The sequence below is a fragment of the Spermophilus citellus genome (genome assembly GCF_964194105.1).
Source record: "Spermophilus citellus genome assembly, chromosome: 17".
Taxonomy (NCBI): domain Eukaryota; kingdom Metazoa; phylum Chordata; class Mammalia; order Rodentia; family Sciuridae; genus Spermophilus; species Spermophilus citellus.
Window position 1 is genome coordinate 31754845 of NC_138199.1, and position 26919 is coordinate 31781763.

The 26919-nt window shown below is 49.6% G+C and overlaps 2 protein-coding genes across 4 annotated transcripts; one reads left to right on the forward strand and one right to left on the reverse strand.

The window, feature by feature from the left end:
• Positions 1 to 6: 6 nt before the first annotated feature.
• On the reverse strand, positions 7 to 21806 carry SARM1 (sterile alpha and TIR motif containing 1). Of its 2 annotated transcripts, XM_081272616.1 has the most exons (9): positions 20977 to 21806; positions 16303 to 16921; positions 13817 to 14029; positions 13429 to 13520; positions 13083 to 13318; positions 10127 to 10229; positions 9863 to 10052; positions 3413 to 3534; positions 7 to 3267 (listed from the first exon to the last, which is right to left on the reverse strand). In XM_081272616.1, exons 1-9 carry the CDS (start codon positions 21444 to 21446, stop codon positions 3138 to 3140), a joined length of 2175 nt encoding a protein of 724 aa, XP_081128742.1. In that variant the 5' UTR covers positions 21447 to 21806; the 3' UTR covers positions 7 to 3137. The 2 variants fall into 2 exon arrangements, with proteins under 2 accessions (XP_081128742.1, XP_081128743.1); XM_081272617.1 differs by lacking the exon at positions 3413 to 3534.
• Positions 21807 to 23251: 1445 nt separating this feature from the next.
• Positions 23252 to 26207, forward strand: VTN (vitronectin). 2 transcript variants are annotated; one of them, XM_081271958.1, is made up of 8 exons: positions 23252 to 23405; positions 23501 to 23620; positions 23699 to 24010; positions 24090 to 24229; positions 24498 to 24654; positions 24842 to 24994; positions 25456 to 25803; positions 26015 to 26207. In XM_081271958.1, the coding sequence occupies exons 1-8, from the start codon at positions 23342 to 23344 to the stop codon at positions 26119 to 26121; spliced, it is 1401 nt and encodes a 466-aa protein (XP_081128084.1). In that variant the 5' UTR covers positions 23252 to 23341; the 3' UTR covers positions 26122 to 26207. The 2 variants fall into 2 exon arrangements, with proteins under 2 accessions (XP_081128084.1, XP_081128083.1); XM_081271957.1 differs by having other exon boundaries at positions 23262 to 23417.
• Positions 26208 to 26919: the final 712 nt, after the last annotated feature.

Below are 26919 nucleotides of genomic sequence, written 5' to 3' on the forward strand. Positions count from 1 at the left end.
CTTACCTCCTGAGCTGTCAGGTGACAAGCTGCAAGACTTGCAAGAGGCCAGCTGGAAACCTTGGGCAGGGCTCTGGCTGCCTGTTCCTGAGGGTCAGTGAGATGCACTTTCCAGAAGCACCTACGCTGATCTTCCTGGCTACACCAGGCAGGATCAGTTTTCGTTGACACAGCCCTCTGACACCTGCCGTTGCTGAGCGCTTCAGCAGTCATGTGCCAAGCCCATCCCTGGTCTCTGTAGGTCTACTGGGAGCTGAACCTGATTTTCCATATGATTCATGGACCAGAGCTTCCCAGAGAATGAGGGACCCATTTCTAGGGAGGTAGGAAGGTCTGGACCTGAAGTTGAAAGGCAGAATCTTATTTAATATTAAAGCACTGGCTTTGATGAGGACCCATAAGTCCCCTAGCAGACCCAAATCAGGGGCTACTTCAGTCTTCAAACCATAACTTCCCTTGGGGACTTGGCCTGCTGCCATTTTTCCCTACTTTCTCATCTGCCCTCTTAGTCAGTTTGCTGGCTGAAAAATCACACAGGTGAAATGGGTAGTTCAGGACTGGCTAGAGCCCCTGCAGCCTGGGCCCTTGTTGCCAGACTTCTGCCTCCCTGACCCCTGCACCATGGGGCTGAGCTGGCCTGAAGCCGGACTCTACTCTGGCTAGCTGTGTGACTTGAGCAGTCTCCTCTAGGAAAGGCTAGATCAGCAATGCCCCCAAATAGTCTGAATGTGGGGACCACACCTGGATGGACCTTCCAGGACACATTCTAGGATGAGATGCCTATCTTCATGGGCTAAAGAGAAGGATGAATGAACTGTGGCTGGACTTTTGATTTCTGAATGTCCCTGAGCAGCTCTTGGAGGGACAGGTGAGGTGGGGTAGGGACCTTGTTGACTCAGCCTTAACCTGGGGGCAATGCCTATAGCCCAAACAAGCAAAAAACCTTGACTCTGCAGACCTGAGTCAGAGCAGGCTGTGGGAGGGGTGCTACTTCTGAGCCCTATCTCAGGATGAGCTCTAAGGTGGAGGTTGAGGGCCCAGCTGTTTGCCCTAGCTGCAATCTGAGCAGTGTTTGACATGGCAGAGGAGGCCACCACCCCTGAACACACTGGCCTGGCTGGGACAGGTTCATCAGTTCAGTTGCTCTGTCTGGAGCTAGAGATAGACTCCTGATTGCCTGGAGAGACAGAGGACAGGGCAGAAGGCTGGACAGTGGAGGTGGACAGTGGTGGAGCATGTGCTTGAAGAAAAACCAGGAACTTCTCTGAGTACTGCCCATAGGGACAAAAACCTATCCCCTGCTGCTAGATTCTCTGGAGCATGGGAGAAGCCACAGAAAGATCCCCCTGGGAGTATGCAGACGCTGTATTAATGACTGCTGTGTGAGGGCAACATCCAGTCTGCTTCAACTGTCACATCCAGGACAGAATCCTGGGCTTGAACTAGCATGCACTTGGGCTGAGTATCTGGGAGAGGATGGTGTATGGTCAAAGCCAGAATTGGGCCAGGATGCACTTAAGACAAGGGGAGGGTGGAAAGTGGAAGGAAGGAGTCCCAAGCCTGCAATGAGATCTTTGGCTTCCTGATGATGTGGTCCAAAAGCAAGGAGAAACCTGGCCAGCTCTGCAGGGCTGGGGTCTAGGAGCTGAGCCAGCCCCGAGGTGTGAACCCTCTGCCCCCAGAAGGAAGTACAGGGCAGATAACAGCAGACCCCACTAGCTGGAGCGTGGGTTATTGGAGGGAGGGCATTTCTTGCCCTCCTACTCCAGTGGAGGGAGGGCCACAGAGACATTCCTCCCTAGCTATTTCTGTATGACCCCTTGGTCAGCCTTTTGGCTAAAACCTATCGCCCACTGCTTGATTCTCTGGAGCATGGGAGAAGCCACAGCCCTGCAGAGGTTCATCCACCAAGACGATTCTCAGGAATCATCAGCCCAGTCCATCTGCAGTGGCCTGGGTGCTGGGATACCTGGCTCTGAATCCTGGGGCTACCAATAATCATTTGAAAAATGGGATTTATCACTCGGTCTTTCTTCCTTACCTTCCAGTACAGGGGGACAGGACTGAACAGGGTTGCTGTGATGATTATAGAGACCAGGAGTGGAGTGTTTGGGAAATGACAAAAGATTTGTGAAGGACTTTCTGCTCAGTGTGGTCCCCTGACCGCCTGCATCGGTTTGCCCAGGGATTTGTGGGAAATGCAGACTCTCAGGCCCTGCCTCAGGTCTCCTGAATTGAATTTTAACAAGATTCCTGAATGCACTTGACATTGGGAGAAACTGCTAGGTCTTCACCCTTGCCCTTCAGGATCTTGCCTCTTCCCACAGAGCTGCAGGTGCTGTCCAGGCTACTGGGGTTGCCGGGGTGGGGGTGGGGGTGCCTGGTCCCCCTCTTCCCTGAGCAAATGGGTGGGAAGCCCTGGGTGGGTGAGGAGCTGGGGAAGCCAATAGGGCCTGGGTGGTCAGGCATCTTAGGCAGAGCACCAAGGCCTGGGGTAGGTGGGCTTTGAGACATGGCCTCCCTGCCCAGAACTGGGCCCTGGTAGGAGGCTCCCATGCACAAGCACAGCAAAGTAGCTGAGGCATATACAGCCTGTGGGCTGGCTCAGCTCAACCTTGACCCCAGCTGTGAGGAAGGCTGGGAGGGGCACTGAGTGGTTATAGGGCAAGGCCACAAGACAGTAGGAAGTGGCATCAGGGCCCACAAACAGCCATTGAGGGGCCTGTCCATGGCTGCCTCCCAGGACCAGGCCCTAGCCCAGGGCCTGCACATGGCCCTGATTTCTGTCAGAGGCTGCCTACTCAAGCCGGCTACTCTCAGGGTGGCATATGAGAGAATATGCCATGACCCTCCCCTCAGTCTCCTGCGTTTCCAGAACTTGGCAGGGACACAACTCTGAGGACGGGAGACAGAGAACCTGATTGCAGGGCCTGAGGGAGGAGGAACCCCCACACCAAAGCCCAGCTTCCTTCCCTTTCCACATACTGAGGAAGGGGGTGTTGAAGTGGGCCATGAGGGTAGGGGACAGGGAGAGCCATTTCCTGAGAAGAGCCCAGGCTGACTCCGTTTAAAGAGCTGTTCCTTCAGGGAGGACCATGGAAATGTGAGTCACAGCAGGGATTGGGAACTGGAAACTGGTTAAGGTGGGCCCATGGGTGCAGCACCCTCCAAACTGGTGTCAGAGCCTGCAGATGAGTCCCGGGAGGAGCGACCCTGCAGGAAGCGGATGATCTTCTCAATGGTGGCCTCCTGGTACTCATGGGACCACCTGTGGGCACAAAGACCAAGGGATCAGATGGCTGCACAGATGGAGCTGCTGGCCAGGGGCCTGTTTGCTTTACCCCCATGCTGCCTGTAGGGATGATGTGTACCCACTCCCCTTGGCTTTCATTCCCTGGGGCCCTGGGGCTCACTTGATGCCATTGAAGGTAAGTACAGCCTGCATGTCCTCGGGCAGAGCCTGGGGCTCAGGCCACTCAAAGCCATCAATGACGGGCACAATGTTCTTGCCACAGCTTAGAGCAGTCACAATCTCCTAAAGGGAGAAGAGAAAAGAGGAAGAAACCCTTGTCTTGTCTAGGAACCCGAGGGCCAGATAGGTGCTGGGGCAGTGGGGAAGTGGGGTGCTTGCCTGGGACTGAGCCCAAGGCAAGACACTGGGCTTCAAATCCCCCCCAACTTGTCCTTCACCCCCCTACAGTGAAAAAAACGATTTGATCTTGGGACAGAGCTGGCACTGAGCTCCTAAACCCACTACAGTTTCCTGAGTGATAAGAGTACATCTTCTGCTAATGAGATAACTCCCAGCCAGGGGTGAGCCGAGACGGTGGCCAAGAGAGTCAGGAAGAGGGCTGGTCACCAGAAAGACCCCAGCATGCTTAGGTGACTTCTGGGGAGGGGCTGCAGGTTAGGTTCAATCCCCATGACCAATGATTGAACAATCATGCCTATTTAATAAAACATGCATCAAATCCCCTAAACAATGGATTTAAAGAGCTTCTGGGTTGGTGAAGAGCCAGGAAGTGGTGCCAGGGAAAAGGTAGGGAAGCCCCTTGCCCTCCTTACCCTGCCCTGTGATTCGTTTCCATTTGGCTTTTCCTGAGTTGTGTCCTTTATAGTAAACCCCACTAAGAGTAAGTCAAGGGTTTTCTGAATTCAGTGAGTCATAGAGAAAAACTGAACTGGGCTGGGTGGGTGGTGATCATGAGAACTGCCAAACTGATAGTCAAGTCAGACAGGGGTGGCCTAGGCACCCAGGACTTGTGACTTAAGTCAGGGTTTGTGGGACTCAGCTCTTCAGCCTGTGGAGTTGGACACTCCAGGATCAAACTCAATTGAAGAACACCCTCTTGGTGTCAGAAAATTGATTAGTTGTTAGTGTAGGAAAAAACCCATATAATTTTCTGTCAAAGAAATTCATCTCACCCCTGCATCTATGTGGCTCCATCAAGAGCCCTGCCCATTGTACTTCTTACTTATTTCTCAGTTCCACCAATTTTCTCTACCTATACCCTGCCCAGCCTTGTCCAACCCCATCCTGTTTACCAGGTCTCTCCTCATCCACTCTTGCTCCTCTAATTTGTTTTCCAAAATACCTTTTCACCTGAATGATCTCTGAAAAATGAAAAATCTGACATATCTGATCATGCCACATCCTACTTAAAACTCCTCAAGACTTTGTCTCTTAGAATAAAGACGAAACTTTCTAATGCAGACTGCAAGGCCTGTGTGGTTGGCCACAGCCCATTTCTTAATCTCTACCCCTTCCCCATCCTCCCGGACACACAGAACCTACACCCTTAGCTCTGTTATCTTCCTTCCCAACAGAGGGCTTCTGCCTATGCTGTTTCCTCCGCCTTAAACATGCTTCTCTGCCCTTTCACTTACATCCCCACATCTTTCGGATTTGAGTTCAATCAACAATTTTTTAAAAAAATTTTTTTTAGTTGTTGATAGACCTTTATTTAAAAAAATTATTTCTATGGTGCTGAGAATCGAACCCAGTCCCTCACACATGCCAGGCAAGTGTGCTACCGCTGAGCCCCAGCCCCAGCCCACAGTCAACACTTTTCTAGGGAAGTTGTCCTACTTCCGTGACCAAGTCAGCTTCCCCTCTCATATACTCTCAGGCTCTGCAGCCCAGGCTACAGTTGCAGATTTAAATTAATTAACATGTAGTTTACCTAATGTTTGTTTTCTCTGCCAAACAGAAGGACAGGGACTGTGTGTGTGATTTTTACTCACTTTATTAGCATCTTTCCCAAAGTCCTGCCCATGGTCAGCTCTCGCTAACTATTTGACTGATGGATGAAAGAATGAAACAATGAATGAATGAACAAAGCAACACAGCCCAGAAGTTAGGGGCTGCACTCTGGAATCATCAGATCTAGGTTCCTAGTGAGTCTCTGACACAAGCTCTGTGACCAGAGCAAAAATAACGGGGTCTGAAAGTTTCTGTTTTCTAACATATAAAATAAGATTAATGACAGTCCTGTATCTTGTACGATTGTTGCATAAAATAACTGCAATATTCCACGGCAAGTGCTGAGCATGTAGTGAACGGTTAAGAAGTAATCGGTGTCCTTATTTCCTCTGTAAAGTGGAAATAAAACCTACCTCACTGGGTGGTTCTGATGGTATTTCTTACTATTAATGGCACTCTGGTAAGTGCTTATTGAATGTTTTTCCTTTCAAGGGGGAACCACAGGGATGTGACTTTCTTGAGTGCAGTTCACTTGTGGTTTTCCAGATCGATTACCCACCAAATGTGGCTTCAGGGAAAGGAGGATTAAAACCAGAAGCAATTAAGCATTAAAAATGACCAGAGAGGGATAATGGAGCCTTTGGGACCAGTCCAAGGCAAATGCTGTCACCACTCTGCCTCCCACCTCCCCCTCACTGTCTGCTGGGACAATGGGTGTCAAGCACCCTTGTGGGGTAGAGAGTTTTTGGAGAAAGAATCAGCCTAACTTCAATCCTGACTGGCTTCTGGGAGCCTCTTGGTTTTACAGATGAAGAGAAGGAAGCTTAGAGAAAGGAAAGGACCCCCCAACAATCACCCAAACACCCACTCCGGGAGGGGCCAGGCCTGCAACTGGAGCCTTCAGAGCCTAAGTCCAGGCCTGTTTCAACCAAGCCCTGCTGCGTCTCTGCTGAGCATCTGGATGGATTTTGATCCTGTCACAGTTTAATCACAAGTCTTTAGAATAATTTGTTTCATGTAAAATTACATAGAACCAAAGAGATTGCTCTGTGCACATTCAGAGACTGGCTAAGGAAGGGATAATGACTTGTTCAAGATCCCTCAGCTGGCTAGAATGAAAATTTAAGGACAAGTCTTCTAACCTGGTAAACTTAGTAGATGCACATAAGATCATTCATTTGTTTAGTCATTGGGTCAATTATTTATAAACTTTTTTCCTGGTACTAGAGATTGAACCCAGGAGTGCTTTACCAGTGAGCCACATCCTCAGCCCTTTAAATTTTTTATTTTGAGACAGGGTCATCCTAAGTTGCTGAGGCTGGCCTTGAACTTGTGATCCAGCCTCAGCCTCCCAAGTTACAGAGATCACAGATATGTGCCACTGCACCCAGCTCTATACACTCTTTTGAGCTTCCTTTGAACTCTCATGGAGCTCACAGACACTTCCTCTCTCAGAAGGCTACCTGCCACCTGCTCAGAAGGCTGCCTGCTCTTGGTCATCAGTCATGTTCCTCCAGGATGTCTTCCTGGTCCAGAGCCTCCTCCTGAAACCAGATCCAGTACATGCCTCCTCCTGCATGGCTTCTGGAGCTAGGCCCTCCCCACAACCGCCAATGTGGACTACTCTAGTGCTTCCATCCAAACACCCATTGCCCATCTCCCCCATCCCGGGCTCCCTGTTTCCCAGTGCTTCAATCACAGATCTTCCCTCTGCCTTTAGACTCCATAACCTGGTTCCATAGTTCTTATCCAGCCAGCAGTGTGCTGGTAAAAGTATAACAACTAGCTCTCTATAGAGGAAAACACCCACCCAACCAAACAAACAAACAAACAAAAAAGCCATCTGAGTGTGGTGGTGCATACCTGTAATCCTAGCAACTTGGGAGGCTGAGGCGGGAGAATGGCAAATTCGTGGCCAGCCTCAGCAACTCTGTCCCAAAATAAATAAATAAATAAATAAAAACAGAAAAGGCTGGGGATGTAGTTGAGTGGTAGGGCACCCCTAGGTTTAATCCCCAGTACACACACACACACACACACACACACACACACACACACACACAAATTGGTAATGGTTGCCAATTTTCTTGATGTAACTATTCCCATTACATGATGTCACTGGATGTGAAGCTGAGAGCAGGTGCAGACAATAAGCTTTGGTGTCAGCTGAATCCAACCCTACCTACCATCTCCCTTCCTACCAACTCAGATCGGCAGCATGGACCATAGTGCAGGTCCTGGGAGAGAACACAGGCTTTGGAGTCAGACAGATAGAGTCTAAGACCAGATTTTCTGATTTTTGTACTGGCAGTTGTGGTCATGTGAAAATTACTGTACTTCTCTGAGCTTCAGTTTCTTCATCTGTGAGACAGATAGATCAATACTAGTGGTTCATACGGGTTCACTCCTATCGTCATTCCTTCACTTATGCTGTTCCCCTGCCTGGGATGCCTTCTCTTCCACTTACCTACTCTTCTCAAGTCCCGTTTCTTTCATGAAAACTTCCTGTGGGAGACCAACCTTACACGTGACTAAATCATACTCCCTGGCTGGGTGCTGAGGCGCTCAGTCACAGAAATGTGGCAGAGCTTTCCCCACCCTTCTTGGGTCCGAGGGTCAGTGTCTTGTGCATGGGTGTGTCTTGCTACAGCCCCATGGGTGAAGCTATGCTCACCTGTTCCTTTGTAATATAACCCCTTGCCCTCTTTAGGATAGAATCTTCCATGGAAGTGCCTTGTGTGTGCCCTTGGGTGTGGCCTACCCGGGTGTCAATCAACCTGCTGACAGTGGACATCATGAAGATAGACTCAGCCCCCTGAAACCTGACCCTTTGCTTCATTTGAATACCTTCTCCTCAATAAAAAGGGTCAGCTTGTGCTCTCGCTCTCTCTCTTCCTGCGGACCCTTAAGGTTAGAGGATCTGTCACAGTGACCCCAAAGAAAAAGATATTTGTGTCTCTTGTGTGGTTATTTCGTGCAGCCCAATTAGCCCAGTTTAACTGGAGTGACCCCTGAGCCTTTTAGTCGTGAGAACAGAAACCCAGCAACTTCCCTGATTATTCCAGCCCTCAATGATCCCTCCCGGGGCTGGGGATGTGGCTCAAGCGGTAGTGCGCTCGCCTGGCATGCGTGCGGCCCGGGTTCGATTCTCAGCACCACATACAAACAAAGATGTTGTGTCCGCCGATAACTAAAAAATAAATATTAAAAAATTAAAAAAAAAATGATCCCTCCCTTCTCCATATTCCACAGCGAATAACAGGTTCATCTACAAGGTTTAGCATTTATATCAACTTATATATGATTTAGGCAATGCGAGCATATGCTGTGTGTGTGTGTGGTGGTGGTGGTGGTGGTGGTGGTGTGTGTGTGTGTGTGTGTGTGTGTGTATTAAGAGACAGGGGTCTCACTATGTTGCCCAGACTGGTTTTAGCCTTTTTCCTGCCTCAGTGATCCTCCTGCCTCAGCCTCCAAAGTGGCTGGGACTACATGTGTGAGCCACCACACCTGACTCAGGGATGGCACATTCTTATCTCATGAACTGCTTGAACACAAGGACTCCATCTTAGATAACTACTGCATCCCTTAGCACCAACCTTCAATTCTTATTAACTGATTAATGATTATGTTTCCATCTACCCATTCATTCTATAAGTATTCTTCTTTTTTTATATACTAGAGATTGAACCCAGGGGTGCTTAACTACTGAGCCATAAGTTCAGCACTTTTCATTTTTTTTATTTTGAGACAGGGTCTCACTAAGTTGCTTAGGGCCTTATTAAGTTGCCAAGGCTGACCTGGAACTTGAAATCCTCCTGCCTCAGCCTCCCAAATTGCTGGGATTATAGATGTGCACCTCTACAACCAGCTATTCTATAAATATTCTAAGTTCCTATTATGTGTCATACATTGAATATATAATGGTGAATTAAACAGATACAATCGGCATAATAATAATAATAGCTGTCATTATTGAGCAATCACTATGTGCCAGACATTCTGCTAAGCACTTCAGTTTAGCTCTTTTAATCCTTGTAACAGTATCCTAGGGAGTTGCTACTATTATTGTCTCCACTTTACAGTAATAAATATGAAGTTCCTTGGAGTTAAGTAATTTGCCCAAGGCCAGAGCCAAGATCCAAACTTCCAGTTTTATGCTCTTAACAATGATTCCTGTCTGCCTGTCACTGTACTCTCTTCTGCCTCACAAAGGTTATTTTGTAAAACATTTTCATCCCCCTCTGACGCTGACAATAATCCTACAAGGTGAACAGCATGGGTAAGTTATCCCCTTTTGTAGATGAAAAAAACCGAGGTTCAGGATCCTAAGTGGGGGCTGGGGTTGTGACTCAATGATAGACTGCTTGCCTAGCATGTGTGGGGCACTGGGTTCAATCCTCAGCACCACATAAAAATAAAATAAAGGTATTGTGTCCACCTACAACTAAAAAATAAATGTTAAAAAAAAGAGAGAGATCCAAAGTGGTTTGCTAAAGCTGCATTCCAGTCAGAGCTGTGGCTCCCAACTTCCAGCTGGGCCAGAGAGGTGTTCTGGGGCCAAGTGTTGCTGGGTGTGTAGAAAAGAAGGGATAGAAGGGGAACTCAGTCCCCTGGGCCTGGGGCCAGTACTGGGATGGCAGAGGCACAGGTCAACACCTACCTTGTGCACCCAGTCCTTGCAGTCATGATCCAGCATGCACTTGTCCAGGGCCCCAGGTGACAACACCAGCACAAAATTGCGGGCACCCATGACGCTCTGGATGAGCTTGTCCTCAAACTTGCCCGCTTCTAGCTTCTCCACATCGATAAAGACACTGAAGCCATGCAGCTGTAGGTGTACCTTCAGGAGACTGCAGAGAGGCCCTGTGTCACCACCCTGGCCTCTCCCCAAGGCCCAGGATGCCTGCTGCCTACCCCTCCTTACCTGGCCAGCTGGGAGCCTGAGTTTCTTCGGTAGCTGATGAAGACATCTGGGATGTCCCCGCCGGGCTTGCAGCCAGTACAGGGCAGTGGGGAGTGTAGCATTTCTGAGGCCAATAAGAGAGAAAGCATGGTGAGGGCAGTCCCTCCCCACTACTTACCATGAAGTCCATCATACCTTGGGGAATTGGTCATGTGTCTACCCAGCCCTCTCAGCCCAGCCTGGACAAGGTAGCTTGCTTCAAAAAAGGTGACTGAGGTGGAGATATATGGGGCCTACAGGAAGGAAGGCCATTGATGAGTCCCTCTCAAAAGGTACATTGACATGGACTTCCAGCCTTGCCCTCTCTCTGGAACTGCAGACCTGTACAGCCAGCTGCCCACAGGCACTCCAAACTCAATACAGCCCAGGTCCTCCCCTCGCCCCTTCATTCCAGTTTCCACCAGAAACCCGGGTATTTTATTTATTCAATAAATACAGATGTTGGGGCTGGGGTTGTGGCTCAGCAATAGGGCACTTGCCTAGCATGTGCAAGGCCCTGGGTTCAATCCTCAGCAGCACATAAAAATTTTAAAAAACAAAGGTATTGTGTCCAACTACAACTAAAAAATAAATATTAAAATAAATAAATAAATAAATACAGATGCTTCTCCAGTTACAATGAGGTTACTACTTCCTGAAAACCCATGATAAGTTGAAAATATCATGTCAAAATGCATTTAAGCTGGGCGTGGTGGAGCATGCCTGTAATCCCAGTGTCTCTGGAGGTTGAGGCAGGAGGATCAGAGTTCAAAACCAGCCTCAGCAACTTAGTGAATTGCTAAGCAACTCAGTGAGACTCTGTCTCTAAATACAAATAAAAAAGGGCTCAAGGGTTAAGCACCCTGTGTTCAATCCCTGGTACAAAACACACACACACACACCAAAAAAAAAAAAAAAAAAAAAAAAGAAAAACAAAGAAAGAAAGTATTTAAGGCTGTGAATGTGGCTTAGAGGTTAAACACCCTGGGGTTCAATCCCCAGTACCAATAAATACATAAAAATAAATAAAATGCATTTAATACATCTAGCCTTTTGAATATCGCAGTTAAGCCTCAGCACCAGGCACCCTCCTCTATGGTTTCTACCTAGCCACAGGGTCCTATGTGCAGATCCTTGACACTATTCACCTCAATGGGCTCCCAAAATCCAGTTAGGATTGTCCCATCTAATTCATTTTTTTTACAACATCTTTCTTTTTTCTTTTCTTTTCTTTTTTTTCTTTCTGAAGTGATGGGGATAGAATCCAGGGCCTCACACATTAGGCAAACACTCTCCAACTAAACTACATCTCCAGTCACCACAAACCTAAGCATGTCACTGCCCCATTTAAAAACAGTGCAAGCTGGGCATGGTGGCACACGCCTATATTCCCAGCGACTTAGGAGGCTGAGGTAGGAAAATCACAAGTTCAAAGTCAGCCTCAGCAACTTAGTGAGGCACTAAGTAACTCAGTGAGACCCTGTCTCTAAATAAATACAAAATAGGGCTGGGGATGTGGCTCAGTGGTTGAGTGCCTCTGAGTTCAATCCCTAGTACCAAAACAAAACAATAACAATTATACACACACAAAAAACAAACAAACAAACAAACAAAAAAAACTGTGCATGGCTCCTTATTCCCTAGAGAAACTGTTTTTTGAAAGTTATTTTTGCCCTAGACCTTTCTGTTTTCTTAAAACAATAAAATCTTAGAAATTTGTTGAGAGCTGTAATGTGAAAATGATAAAAGCTGACCTGGTTCGGTTGAAGCAAAAGAATGAAGCCAAGGCCCAGTCCCTTGTGCCATGAAGGTGCTCAGTACCTACTTGCTGAATGAATGGGTTCAATGAAAAGAATTCTTCTTTCTATAGTATTCAGAATTAACACCCACAGATATTTGTGTATTTATGAAGCAGAAAAACAGGGGCTCAAATCCCAATTCTGTCACCTTTTGGCTTTTATAATCTTGGGAAATTAAATGCTTTAAATCTTAGTTTCATTATCTTTAGAAGTAACACTTATGACTGAAATGCTCTATCACAGAGGCGTATATTTTCCAAACTCTTCAAATTGGAAACTTCCTTTTCTTAGGGCCTCTTTTTATTCTTTTTTAAAATATATACTTTTAGTTGTAGGTGGACATAATACCTTTATTTTATTTTTATGTAGTGCTGAGGATCTAACCCAGTGCTTCATGCATGTTAGGTGAGCGCTCCACCCCTTGAGCCACAACTCCATCCCCTCTTTCTATTCTTTAAAAGGTGTATAAAGTTGATTTAAAACATATTAACCACCCACTGCATAAGATGGTTGTAGAAATTAATGAGGTAATATCTTAAAAATTTAATATTAGGGGGCTGTGGTTCAATCCTCAGCACCACATAAAAATAAATAAATAAAATAAAAGTATAAAAAATTTTAATATTAGTACCTGGTATTGATGATAATTACTACCTAAATAGAAAATTAGTGAAAATAAGTTTGTAAATAGAGTTTTTAGAGCTCTACCTAGATGCCATTGCAAAACAACTCCAGAAACCATACTTTGTAAGCTGGCTACTACCCCATGTATGGGCCCATGCACTGTCCTACTACTATGGCACAAGCTGAGCCTTGGCCTGGTCTGCTCATCCTGCTACCCCATCCCTGCATACACCCCTCAAAACTTGGTCAGGCGTCTCCTCTGAAGTTTAGATCTGGGTGAATAGGGTAGTAAGTGCTGCCTCCACCCCCTACTGAATATGCTTCCCAGTAGAACCACCTAGCCTTACTCAATTCAGACTGTGAACTTCCTGAGGGCTATATCTTTAGATCCTCACAGCCCAGTCTGCCATAGCACAGTACTCCACCACTCCCAAGCGGGGCTCTGAACTCCACCCTGTCTCCCCTTGCCCCTCCAGGGCCGGGGCTGGGGTGGGGTCCCTGGTGTGTGGGCTGACCTCTGGCAGCCGAGAGGATGCGGGCGCGGTGCACGCCCACGTGGATGCCACAGTCTTCCAGCAGCTGCTGTTCTGACACGCGGTGCAGCAGGGAGCGGTCCAGGCCGCAGCTGACCAGGCCATAGGTGTACTGTCGGAAACGCGGGTCCAGGCTGCCCAGCCAGTCCGCCAGGTTGCTGCGGTCGCACGTAGCATAGTTGGCGAACGTCTTAAGTTCCGTAAGCTCCCTAAAGAACCTGCACCACAGGAGGAAAAGATGCTGAGATCCTGACTCAGGACTGGCTAGTGGCAGTGCGGGCAGTTAGTTAGACCTGGTAGGGTCCTGCTGGCTCCGGGCTCCCCTTACCTCTTGCGGGTGATGCTAGATTTCATGCCCAGGTCGGCTTGGAGTTCCTCCTCTGTGAGCCGCAGAAGAAGGTCGCCATCTACCTGCTGCTCCTGGGGGAGAGGTCGGGTGTGAGGAAGGACTCCCCTCCCCCACCCCCAAATTTCAAGCACAGATACAAGGGTAGGAAACTGGAAGTGGCAGTGGAGGAGGTGGATGGGACCCAGATCAGAGATGAGGGACTTCCAGGATGAGTGCAGGCTCCCCATCCCCAAAAGGGCACCATGGCGCCTGGAGCCTATGGGGCCACAAAGTATACAGTCGCTTGTGCTCACGGGACCCCAGCGACCCTGCGGCTCTCAGGGAAGCGCTCGGTCCCACTCGGGGAAGCCCGACCCCGAAGCTCTACCCGGAAGCTTTCGCAGTACTGGGAGAAGCCGATCTGCTGCAGCCACGTTTGGACCTCGGCCTCCTTCCAGCTGGCCACGCAGGGCAGAATGCGCCTTGGCACCTCCTCGCCCAGCAGGCGCAGTGCGCGCTTCGCCAGCGCTGACGTGGTGCCATTAGTGGAGTAGGAAACGAGGCGTTTCAGGCTCTGGATAGCGCCAATGTCGCTGAACACCTATGGAGGAGGGGAGGAGAGGAAGTCTAGAGTCCACTGGCTCACCAGCCGCTCCCAGACATGCCTGGTCCCTCCCACTCGTCTCATCTCTCTGCTGAGAATCCTCTCTGCCTCAATCTGCCCTAGCCCTGCCTTCATCCACTGTCACCTGGTCCTGTGGAGTCTCCCTTGTGAAGTTCACTGGACTCTTGACCAGGTTCCCCTCGCCTGTCTCTTCCACAGCTTCTACCCACCTTGGGATGAAGTCTGAGCTCTCAGCATGGCCAACAGCCCACCGCACCCAGCTCCCTTCACATACCTACCAAGGTGCTCACACCTCGGGTCTCCACCCATGGTGTCTCCAAACTCTTAGTTCTTTCAGCCTGTTTGTGGGAAACCTACTCATCCATCAGAATCCAAATTGATTAGCATCTATTCTGTGAGCTTGCTTTGATTCCTCCATAGCTTGGTCCACAACCTCCAAATAGGACTTGTATCATGCTCTGAATGTCACTGTTACTAGTGGATAATGCAATTTCCATTGGATTATAAGGTAAGGACATGCTTAGTCACCACAGAAGCTCTATGCCTGGCACAATGAAGGACATAGACTGGAAATTCAATATATCTTTGTTGAACTGCACTCATTTGTCCTTGATGGGAAAGGGGTGACAGAGCTTGTGGTCACAACTGCTGCCCAGGCCCAGTCCTTGAGATCCTCGCTCCCTACACCCATCCAAATCCCTTCTCCCAAAGCAGAATGATGTGCTTTATAGAGCAAGTCTCATGGCTCAACTCTGGGACTCAGAGAGAAGACTCAGAAGCTCCTAGAAAATTAGATGTTGGAAGAGACCCCAGAGACTCCTAACACATTCTCTTTTTGCCTGAAAGGACACATGTGATGAGTAGCCATCACCTACAGAGACGCATTCCTCTGAGCACCCATGAATGACAGCTGTGGGTGCAGAGAGAGTAGGCCATGGGGTATACCACTCCCTGCGCACTAGCTGTTACCAACACACAAGTCCTCCAGAGGACTGCAAAGTAGAGAAAGTAACATTATAGGGATAATCTTGAACCAGTAATATTTAAAAAATAAACCCCCAAACTTTTGATGATGAAACTATTATTAGCCCCACAACCAGGGTAAAAACTGCAGTCTGTGGTCCAACCCCTTCAATTTTCCAAAGGATAAAAATGAGCCCCAGAAAGGGAGAAAAGATGCCCAAGGTCACATACAAAGTTAAAGCAGTAAGCAAAAGCCATAGTTTAGACCCTGGAGGTAGGGATCTTTTGGGACTAAAGTGAGAGATTTTTGTTTTTGCTCTTGGGTACTGGGGATTAAACCCAGGGCCTTGCACATACTAGGCAAGCACTCTATCCCGAGCTGTTTATTTCAGGGTCTTACTAAGTTGTCTAGGCTCGCCTTGAATTTGCCATTCTCCTGCCTCATCCTCCAGAGAAGCTGGAATTACAGATGTGTGCCTCCACATTTAGCTGGTGAGAGTTATTTGGCTGACACACTGATGTTCTACCCCAAGCCTCTGTCTCTGGTCATCATCTCCTTTCCAGATTCCAGAACCCAGGTGGTTAAACTGCCCACTGAAGCTTGCCAGCCAGGCATCTCTCAGCTACCTCCAACTCAACATGACCCACTGCACTCACTTCCTTCCTTTCACCAACTTTGCCCTTTCACCCAGTTTACCACATCCACTGGGCTGCCTACATTCATGGCCAGAGGCCTCCCTCAACTCTTCTTTCTCCCCCTAAGCACCAAGTTGCAAACTCCATTCCTAAACATTTCTTGAATGCTTCTCTCTGTCACTGCTGACACCCCTGACATTCTTTGTCCCATGTCATAGCCTTCTATTAGGTCCCTTTACCTCCAGTCTCACCCTTACCAAGGCCCTTTCCACACAGCAGCCAGGATGATGTTTAACAAACACAAAATCCCTGTTTTAAAACCAAATCTTCCTCTTGTCCCCAAACCAAGTACAACTCTGAGTCTTGCCTTCAAAGCCCAAAGGACTGGCCTCTCAACTTTTATCTTGCTTCATTTAATTATTTTATTTAGTTAGTTTTTGGTTTTAGGTGGACACAATATTTTTTTTAAAGTGGTGCTGAGGATCAAACCCGTGCCTCATGTATGCTAGACCAGCACTCTACTACTGAGCCACAACCCCAGCCCTCATTTAATTCTTAGGTGTACTTCTAGTCCTACTTGAACGTCTCTTCCTCTGGGAAGCAGGTCCAGGAGCTCTCTAACCACTGACCCACCCTACCCTGTACCACACCTTTGTCTTGCCCTGCAGGCTCTTGATGGCAGCCTCTGCGCAGAGGTAGAAGGCCCCGATGCACTGTGCTTCCAAGCGTGATGAGTCGAGTAGAGGCACCAGGCGCTGCAGGTCATCTGGCCCGCGGCCCTGCCTTGTGTCGCTGGCGTCCACCAGGCAGCGCGCAAAGCGGCCAGGGTCTAGTGAAGCCACGAGTGGCTCCACCAGCGCCAACGTGCCCGAGCGCTCTACCTCGCGCTCCACTTCCTTGTTGGTTGCCAACACAGCCACAGCGAGGCAAGCGTGCAGACGCAGTAGCTCGTCCTCCTTGGAGAAAGCTAGCGGAAAAAGCCACTCAGCCGCGCGCTTTTCTACCATGTGCCGCTGCGCCGCTTGGCCGCCGTGCAGCGCGCAGTTAGCCAGCGCCAGCGCACAGTGGCGCAGAAGGGCAGGGTCTGTGCGGCGGCACCAGAACAGCACCGCGTCCAGGCCTCCAGACCCCACCAGCCGCTGGCAAGTCTCCTCTGAGTGCTTGAACATGTGCTCCAAGATGCCTGCCACGCTTCGCGCCAGCTCCACAGGTTCGCGCTCCTTCGCCAGGTTCAGGATCACGCCCAGTCCGATGCGAGCCACGCGGTCTCTGCAGGAAAAAGTGGAAGGGGATGAGGGAGTTACCGCAGCCTGGGGAGCTTGGCTTTCTCAGTATGGGGGCATGGTCATTTATCCTCTTAACCTCACTGGTATCACATGAGACATGGAGGACAGCATTATCCTTCCAGCCTCACCCTCACTTCTAGACCTGCAAGGAGCAAGCTTCTCTGAATATAAAGGTGCTCCATCTTGGCTACACCCATCTCTTCGGCATCTCCTCCCCGTGAGAAGCAGTATGCTTCCGGCTCTGAAGCCAACCGCCAGGGTCCCAGGTCCTTCTCTGCCATTTTGTGAAGGACCTTGGACACGGTCCTTTATATCTGCACCTCAGTTTCCTCATTTTATCAACAGGAAAATAAGAACACCTAACAGAATTCTTATCAAGACTCATGAGATAATCCATATACAGTGCTTGGCACCATGCCTCCATAATAAAAACTCAAATGTTAACTTATGGTCAGTTTAAGTGTCACTTGAACTACATCACACTTAGCTCTGCCTTCAAACCTTTCCTCACACCATGTTCCATGACTAAGGCACATTTATTCATTCACTCACAGATATTTGTTGAGCACATACTGTGTATCATGCTTCTGCTAGAGAGGCTAATGTTAAACAGTGACCAAGGTTTACCCTCAACTAATAAGAAAGTCAACGATTAGCAAGTAACTAGTGTATGAACAAGATCTTAGTGATACAGCCAGGATGCTAGCAACTGGATAATGTAATAGAGCATGCCTGTTGGGAAGATGTACCTAAGGAGGTGATATCTGAGAGTTAAATATTGAGAAAATCCTGCTTGCAAATACCAGAGAAGAGCATAACAGTGAGTAAGAAGACCAGGACAAAGGCCTGGAGGCTGATGAGCTCCATCAGGGTTGGCATGATTGAGGAAGAAAAAGAAAGCCAGTTCATGCAGTGTCTAACCCCAACCAGGAAAAACTGAAAATCAGCAAGAGATCATATGGAAAGTGCACAAGTAATATTCAAATCAACATGGAAAAGGCAGTGAATTTGGTAGAAAATGGGCAAAGGACATAAATAGGTAATTTATAAAAGAGGAAATCCAAAATGTAAGCAAACAAATAAAGAGATGCTCTAACCCACTAGTATTCAGAAAAATGAATATTAAAACAACAGCTCTCACTTTACGCCTATTAGATGGGCAAAATCATATGCTGGATCATAAGAAGTTGGCAGGGTGTAGGGCTATAAATGTGCTGAGGCACTGTGGGTGGAGGTGCAGGCTGGGGCAGGCAATCTCTCCAAAGAGTGTCCACAGATTAATGAGGGCAGGAGGGTAAGGATGCTAGCTAGCCACAGTATTATTTGTGGTGTGAGGAAGTTGAAGTTGGTATCAAGGCCTGAAGAACAAAGGTAATGTGGGCGGGTGCCCAAGGAGGATTTTGGAACAGTAACAAATGACTGAGCAGATGATACCACTGCAACTGGGGTTGGTGCTGGGGTTGAGGGCTGGGGATATAGCTCAGTTGGTAGAGTGCTTGCCTTGCATGCGCAAGGCACTGGGTTTAATCCCCAGCACACACACACAAACCAAAAAACAAAACAAAACAACAACAACAACAACAAAAAAAACCTAATATTGAACACAGTAGTGCACACCTGTAATCCCAGGTCTGTACGTCTCCAGAGTTCAATATCTTTCATCTTTACTTTGTGCTTTCAGATATCTAATATGTTAGGGTGTATTTAAGAAATCACCTAATCTAACACTCATTTTCAAAGGACCTACCTAAGGCCCAGTGAAGGAAAGGGCTTGTTCAGGAATATCAATTCAGAGCTAGGACTTTATTCCAGGTCTCTTTACCTGCAGCCCTTATCTTTCTATATGCACCTGGCACCTTGCCAGAGTTAAAATGTGTGCTGATTGTGGGAACTATTCACTCAGTTCCCAATTCTGTGATCTGAGAGCATACGAGTTTGATAAAATGGACACATACATGGGATCCATGCAGGTCTAGGTTCAACTCTCAGCTTGAAAAGGGAAGTTGTGTTTATGTGACTTATACATATATATGCAAATACTTTAGTAGGCATAGACTTTCTCTGGAAGGATATACAGGAAACTTGCTTTCAGTGCATTGCCTCTGAAAAGGAGATTTGGCCAGGTGTGGTGGCACACAACTGTAATCCCATTGGCTTGGGAGTTTGAGGCAGGAGGATCACAAGTTCAAAGACAGCCTCAGCAATTTAGTGAGGCCCTGGATTCAATCTGTGGTACCAATAAGCAAACAAACAAATAAAAAAAAATGAAGAGGGAGTTTGGTTTGTGAGAGGTTTTAGCTGTATTATTTCTGCACTTTTTGAACCTATGTGCAATATTTTTCTGCTTTTATTTAAAAAGCCTGTTTCCTATATTTATTTATTGTGTAATCTTATGAAAACCATTTAACCTTTCTGAAGTTATATTCATTATGGTCCCTAGATGGGAGTGGGCTGTGAATTTATAGGGTTGGTAGTCAAATGAGACCCTCATGGGGTGTTGTGGGGCCAGGTTCAGAGACCCCACCTGTTGGACTTATTCTGGCAGTTTGAGGTGAGGGAAATTTTGGCCTGAGCTTCTGGGCAGTGGGTACAGCACCCCCTGGGAAAAAAGATGCAAGAATAGGAATGGCAAAAAGAGGTGGGCATACAGGTGGAAGAACTTTCTTTAACAGGAGCTGGTGTGGGGAGGGGTAGATTGGTATAGATGGAAAAACATTTCATGAACACAAATTGTCATTATGTTGTCCCCCTTCTCTCTCTTCCCACCCAGGTAGTTTAGAGGAACGCATTTCTTGGGAAGGATTTTGATCCTACACTGCACTCTGTCCTTGGTCCTGAAGTAACACTGGCACTGGTACATGGGTTGTTTCTTGGGACCAGGGACACTGGTTAGTGACTGCTCTCTCAGTAACTGGCACCAAGTGAGGACTGTCATTTTCATCCTTGAGAAATAAAACTGTTTGCATCTTGAAGGCTTTCTCTTCCCAATTCCCAGGGGATTTAGTTATAACTGTCTCAATCCACATGTAAAGCCCACACCCACCAACCTGGACCCCAACACACCCAGTGAGCACCCACTCCATTTTTCTAGCCCTCCAAATTCATGACCTATCTCAATCAGGACACATGATGATAGATGAGACATTAATGACCTGCTAAACAGAAGCTGATCTTGGTCTTTTAGCTTAAACTGCTTCATTCATGCATTTTTTGACAGTTGTATAATTTCCACTAATTGCAAGGTGATTTGTTTCTTTTTGAAAATGGCAAACACTCCAACACACTCCCATCACACTTGTGAGGACTGCATGACTTGAAAGTAACTCTTGCAAAACTCTTCTAAGCCCTAGGAGCCTGAGAATTCAGAAAGAGACTGGAGCGTGACAACCTGAACTGCTGTGGCATCAGAGGGGAGAGAAAGTGAACCCTTGGGTCTTCATGCATCAAGGGAGATGCCTAGAGGGAGGCAAAAGAGAAACAACTAGGCTCAGTTGGACCCTGCTTACTAAATCTTGGTGCTATTTGGGAAGGAGGAGAGAACACATGCTTTGGCGCCTGCCCAGCTCTGCACCTCCTTTCCTCCGCCCCCACCCATTCACTCCGGCAGAAAACTTTCTGTTCCCCATCAGCAGCAGCACAATGAGATCATGTCTAGTCAGGAGAGAAGATAGCATAGAAGGGCATAAAAGGGCACTTAAATGTTCCAAGAGCTGGGTGTAGGTAGCCATTGGCAATAGGATACCATCTCCATCCATAGAACTGAAGACAGGCTCCTGTCCTAAGCTACTGGTGCTGAGTGTGAATCCTCACTGCACCATTAGTTCTCTGTGTGACTCTGGGCAAGTCACTAAACTTTCCTGAGCCTCAGTTTCCTCATTTGTAAAATAGAGGCGCTGATCCCTAATAGAGGTGTAGTGTGGGACTATATTAAGGTGAAGCAGGCAAAGGTACAGTCCAGGCACACCGGAGACCCAGGCACTCCACCGCTCTGGCTGCCCCACTACCCATGGCACTCACCCCCAAACCCAGAACCCTCACCGGTTCTCAGCCACCAGGATCTGCTCCAGCAGGCGTGCGGCCTGCACGCGGGTCTCCAGCTCCGGTGCCTGCAGCAGCCGCAACAGCAGGTCGAGGCCGCCGTCCAGGCGGATGGCGTCGCAAAGACCCTGGGCCACCTCGCGGCCCACAGCCGGCAGCAGCCAGGCCTCCTCCACTATCTGGAATACCTCCAATAGGCCCGCGCCCACAGCCCGAGCGGCGCCCGCCTGCTTCAGCGCAGACAGAGCCTGCTGCAGCTCCGGCAGCGCACGCTCCAGGGCTCCCTGCACCTCGGTGCCCACCCCAGGCGACACCTCGCGGGACCCTCGGTAGCCAGTAGCCCACCATGGGCCCGAGCCACTACCCCCATTCGGCCCCGGCACAGTCAACCGGTCGGCCCCGTTCTGTGGGCCCGACATGGCGAAGAAGCGGCACAGCTTGTAGGCAGAGAGAAGCAGGGTCAGGACCATGGGCACAGAGCTCCGAGGGACATTCCCGGCCTGGAGGGGTGGTGCCGGGAGGAGCGACCTGGACCTGGGGAAAACAGACCCGAAAAAGGGCGAAGGGGAAGAAGATGCAGAGGGAAGAATTCAGAGAAGCATCCCAGGCAGCGACTCGGCCAGGAGTGAAGGCGGCCAGGGAGTGCAGCGGTTAGGAAGAGGATGCAAACCCAGATGCAGGGAGAAGGTGGAAGGGGACAGTGGGGGAGGCAAAGGATGGATCCAGACGCTAAAGGGTAGAGGAGGCGACGGCCAGAACAAAGCGCGGCTCCAGCTAGGATCGCTGTACTGGGAAGCTCTGCAGCAGCCACGCCCCTGAGTAGCTATTCCGGAGCCGACTCTCCTCTTCTAAGTCTCCTCCCTCGCCGCGTGCGCAGCCCCACCCCAAGCCTTCTCCAGTCCCTCCCACACCCTGGCCCCGCCTCTTCCCACCAGCGCTTTCCACTGCTTTGCTCTGGATGCGGGGGAAGTGGAAAAAGAGAACTGTCACAGTTCCTCCTCCCGGATTGCGCTAACGTGAGAGCAATACCACTGAGTGTGGCCCTTCCCCTCCTAGTGGTTAAAGCAGTCGTGGTAATGATTCTGTAAAATTCTAAAGGTTTTATGCCTGTTTCTCAAGCCTCACAATACGCCTGTGGGGTAGGATTAGTATTCCATTTTACAGCTGACACCATTGAGGCCCAAACGGAAGACACTGGCCAAAGTCACATTCCACAGATTACAGAACAAAAAATAGTTGGCTGACAACTCGGGAAAACTCACAGCTTTCAGATGGTGAGAGGGGCTTCAGAAGCCTGTGGATGCCTGAAATGGGGCACAAAAAACAGGTGATCTGGGGCTGGGGTTGTAGCTCAGTGGTTGAGCGATTGCCTCACATGTGTGACGCACTGGGTTCCATCCTCAGCAATAAATAAATAAATAAAGATTTTGTGTCCCCCTACAGCTAAAAAATATTGAAACAACAACAACAAGAAGAAACAAACAAACAGGTGTTTTGTTCCAGCAGGCATTTTCTGGGTAGGGGGATAAGTCTAAAAGTGTGCTGAATAAGCCTACTCTACAAATGGGGAGATTGAAGGTGGGAACAGGGAGTGGTCTGCCCACCACTGATGAACTAATGGAAGCCTCAGGAATTGGATCTGTTTCAAAGGGTTCATATTCACTTTTTTCTGTGCTGTGAAGACCAGTTTGGAGAGATGACAGACCCACAAGGAGAAGCCAGAATTGAAACTTTGTACTTTAATGATAAAAAAAAATAGCATTTCCCTGGATGCTTACCATCTCTGCTCCCACCCCCTTTTCTCTGTCCTAAATACACAGTGGATAGATGAGCACCCAGCCAGAGATGTGCCTGCTCAAATAAATCATGCATCAGTAGTCATTTATGAGAATTAATTTGAAACTACTGCAGGCCCTGAGCACTTTGTCTGTTCTAGCTCATGTAATCCTTCAACATCCCACAAGGCAAAGTACTATTAGTCCCATTTTACTGAAAAGAAAACAAAGACTCAGAGAGACAAAGCAGTTTTCTCAGTGAGTGACAGCATGAGCCTTCCCTCTGCCCTCCTGACACGCCATGCTATTCCCTGTCCAGATGACCTGATGACCCTGAGCTTGGCAAGGACTCTGTTTCCCAGCTCTCCCAGGCCTGGGGTTCTGAGAATGTGACCCTTTGTAGTTGCAGCCTGTGGAGTAGGGAAACTGGGGGCTGGGCTGGAGGCTGAGCAAACAGTGGCAGAGAGGACAGCTCCTCTTCTCCAGTTCCCTCCCTCCCTGGCTCATTTCCCCCCCTCCCTATCTTAGGCAGCAGAGACTCCAGGAGCTCAGAGCCCAGCTTGCCAGGCCCGTCAACTAGAGGCTCCTTCATGGCACCTCCAAGGCCCCTTCTCATACTGGCTCTGCTGGTGTGGGTTGCTGTGGCTGACCAAGGTGTGAACCAAGGTGTTGATACCATCTGAGGCAATGTAAGGGTGGGTGAGGGTGGCCCGGTCTTGGCTGTATCAACTGACACCCCTTCTCCACAGAGTCATGCAAGGGCCGCTGCACTGAGGGCTTCAATGCTGACAAGAAGTGTCAGTGCGATGAGCTCTGCTCTTACTACCAGAGCTGCTGTGTTGACTACATGACTGAGTGCAAGATCCAAGGTGCGTTCAATACCTAGGTAGGTGGGCCTGGGGTCTCCTCTGTAGCTGGAGACTCACTATCACCCATTCTATCTGCAGTGACTCGTGGGGATGTGTTCACTATGCCAGAAGATGAATATGGGACCTATGACCTCTATGAGAGCTCCTCCGTGAGCCCTGAAGGGACTCCTGAGCCGACAACTGTCTCGAACCCTGAGGAAGAAGCTCTTATATCTGAGTCAAGTCCCCAAGGGCCTGAGGTGGAGAGCTCAGGACCTGAGGGGATGAACCTAAGACCTGAAGCCACTGCTGAAGGGCCCTCTGAGTTCTCCACAGAGGAGGAGCTGTGCAGTGGGAAGCCCTTTGATGCCTTCACTGACCTCAAGAATGGTTCCCTCTTTGCCTTCCGAGGTGAGTCCAGCGGAAGGTCTTGGGGGTGGGGGTCTGCCTCAGGAGCATGCTCTCTCTCATACAGCCTCCCCCACTCTAGGACAGTACTGCTATGAGCTAGATGAAACAGCAGTGAGGCCTGGGTACCCCAAGCTCATCCGAGATGTCTGGGGCATCGAGGGCCCCATTGATGCTGCCTTCACCCGCGTCAACTGTCAGGGGAAGACCTACCTCTTCAAGGTGCCAGGCCCAGGGACTGTGGGTCAGGACAGAGAGCATTTAGGGAAGGGCTGAGAGCTGGTATGCCCAGAACCATGGTGGGCAGAAAAGTCAGATGCAGGACCCTGTGGTACCTGGCTGGGGCTCTGTGAAGACAAGGCAGCAGTCTGAGGTTCCAGGTCCTGCATAGCAAGCCTGGAGTTGGGAATGGCCATGTTAGGGTATGAGATTCTGTCTCTGTGCCCAACCAGCTGCCTCCTCACTCTCTTTCACCTTTCCTGCCTCTTAGGGTAGTCAGTACTGGCGCTTTGAGGATGGTGTTCTGGACCCTGGTTACCCCCAAAACATCTCTGAAGGCTTCGGTGGCATCCCAGACAACGTGGACGCAGCCTTGGCTCTTCCGGCCCATAGCTACAGTGGCCGGGAAAGGGTCTACTTCTTTAAGGGTACTCAGAAGGGTGGGAGAAGAATGGGCAGACAGCAGAGTTGTCTCCGGTTCCTTCCATGCTATCCTGGGGACAGGCCTCAGTGTATGCCCACCCCCTGTGCCAGGAGCTCCTAATTGGTGCAGCCTCTGGGCTCTCCAGCCTTGCTTAGGCCCACCCTCCTGATGTCAGCTCCCCTGCTCCTCAGGGAAGCAGTACTGGGAGTACGAATTCCAGCACCAGCCCAGCTGGGAGGAGTGTGAAGGCAGCTCCATGTCGGCCGTGTTTGAGCACTTTGCTCTGCTGCAGAGAGACAGCTGGGAGGACATCTTTGAGCTGCTCTTCTGGGGCAGATCCTCTGGTATGGATGAGGGAAAGGCTTGCTTTCATCTCCTGAGGACCAGAATCCCTGGGGAAGGGGAGGGCTGTGCTGCCTGCAGGGGGCCGATTGGGGAGCTATTGATCAAGAGCTGTTTACTCAGACCAGACTTTGCTTCTGTTGACTTTTAGGGGGAGGCTTGGCTCCACCCAGACCCCACATCTCGACTTTGCCTAGCACAGCCAAGGACACAACCAGCAGAGGGAGGGGCCGTGGATGAGGGGGTGTCTGTGGAGACCTAGGCTGTGGGGTGGAGACACCAAGGATATGGTAGACACAGGAAGGAACACTGGACAGGGAGACTGAGGTCTGCACTGGACTCTGCCACCAGCTTGCTGTGTCCTTTGGCAATGAAAGTGCAACAGATGAACCCTAAAGGTCCTGCTGGAGAGGGCAAAACTGGGTCCTCTAAACCCCTCCCATGAACCCCTTCCCTGCCACAGGGGGCGCCAGAGAGCCCGGGCTCATCAGCAGAGACTGGCATGGTGTGCCTGGGAAGGTGGATGCTGTCATGGCCGGCCGGATCTACATCTCAGGCTCAGCACCCCGCTCCTCCTTGGCCAAGAAGCAAAAATCCAGACGTCGCAGTCGCAAACGCTATCGCTCCCGCCGTGGTCGTGGTCGTGGCCGCAGTCACAGCCAGAACTCCCGTCGGCCATCCCGTTCCACCTGGCTGCACTTGTTCTCCAGCGAGGACAGCGGGCTGGAAGCCTACAACTATGACTATGACATGAACTGGGTTGTGCCTGCCACCTGCGAGCCCATCCAGAGTGTTTACTTCTTCTCAGGAGGTGGGAGCCCTTGCCACCTCTGAAGCTGGTTTTGCTTGAGCCTTCCCTGCTGCCTCTGGTCTCGATGGTCTGAACGCCGTCTGAGGGCAGAGACCCCAGAAAGCCAGGCCAGGAGTCCTTAGTTGCACTGTGGATACAGTCTTCTTTCTCAGGGCAAGAGTGGGCAGAACCATATAGGGTCTCACCCACCCTCTTCCATCCTCTCTTTCAGATAAGTACTACCGAGTTAACCTTCGCACACGGCGAGTGGACACAGTGACTCCTCCCTACCCACGTCCCATCGCCCAGTACTGGCTGGGCTGCCCTGACCCGAAGTAGGAGCCATAGTCCACACAGCTGGTCTTCCACAGCTTTTTCCTCTTCCAGCCTTTTCTCCCAACCCAATAAAGCTCACTTGGCCCTGAGTTTAAGACTACTGTCCTGACTGGGGTCAACGGATCCCTACCTGGGTAGAGAGCAAGCTGGGCTGTCAGGACAGGTCAAGGGGAGGAGAAACAGAGGAGCTTCAACTGTCAGTCCATGCTAGGCTTATTGCCCTCTCTGTGAACCAGAAAAGTTGGGGGCTGAGGAGGGTGTTGGGAGAACTACCCTTCCTCTGAGCTAAGGAGCCTCCAGAAGCCCAGGTAGGCAGGCACTAAATCCCCTGGACATGACAGAAGTCACTAAGCCACTCCTCCCTGGGTTTGGCTTGCTTTGAGCCTTGGACTTGACTAGGGTTTTAGGGTTTTGATGGAGATAGAAGGGGCAAGAGAAGAGGTAGGGTCACCGGGGTCATCATGCTCCTGTAACCCATCCCTAGGTAGGTGGATAGGCTTGACTTCCTTCCCTCCCGTGTTTCTTTCTTTTTCTTTCCTTCCTTCCTCCCTCCCTTCCTTCCTTTTTTTTTTTTTTTTTTTTTTTTTGTGGTACTGAGGATTGAGCCAGGGGTGCTCTACACTGAGCTACATTGCCAGCCCTTCTTGTTTTTTGAGACAGGGGCTCCCTAAAGTTGCCCAGGCTGGCCTTGAACTCAAGACCCTCCCTGCCTCAGCTTCCTGAGTAGCTGGGATCACAGGTGTGCACTACCACACCCTGGAGGATGGGAGTTTTTTTTTTTTTTTTTTTTTTTTTAAAGAG

Bases quoted from the DNA above. Each gene is read 5' to 3' on its own strand.
- SARM1 (XM_081272616.1), bottom strand. From the start codon at position 21,446: ATGGTCCTGACCCTGCTTCTCTCTGCCTACAAGCTGTGCCGCTTCTTC. The intron at 14,030-16,302 runs GTGTGGTACAGG...CCTCCTCCATAG, and splicing joins GCCTGCAGGGCAAGACAAAG to GTGTTCAGCGACATTGGCGC. The intron at 13,521-13,816 runs GTAGAGCTTCGG...CCTCTCCCCCAG, and splicing joins AGTACTGCGAAAGCTTCCGG to GAGCAGCAGGTAGATGGCGA.
- VTN (XM_081271957.1), top strand. From the start codon at position 23,342: ATGGCACCTCCAAGGCCCCTTCTCATACTGGCTCTGCTGGTGTGGGTT. The intron at 24,011-24,089 runs GTGAGTCCAGCG...CCCCCACTCTAG, and splicing joins TTCCCTCTTTGCCTTCCGAG to GACAGTACTGCTATGAGCTA. The intron at 24,995-25,455 runs GTATGGATGAGG...TCCCTGCCACAG, and splicing joins CTTCTGGGGCAGATCCTCTG to GGGGCGCCAGAGAGCCCGGG.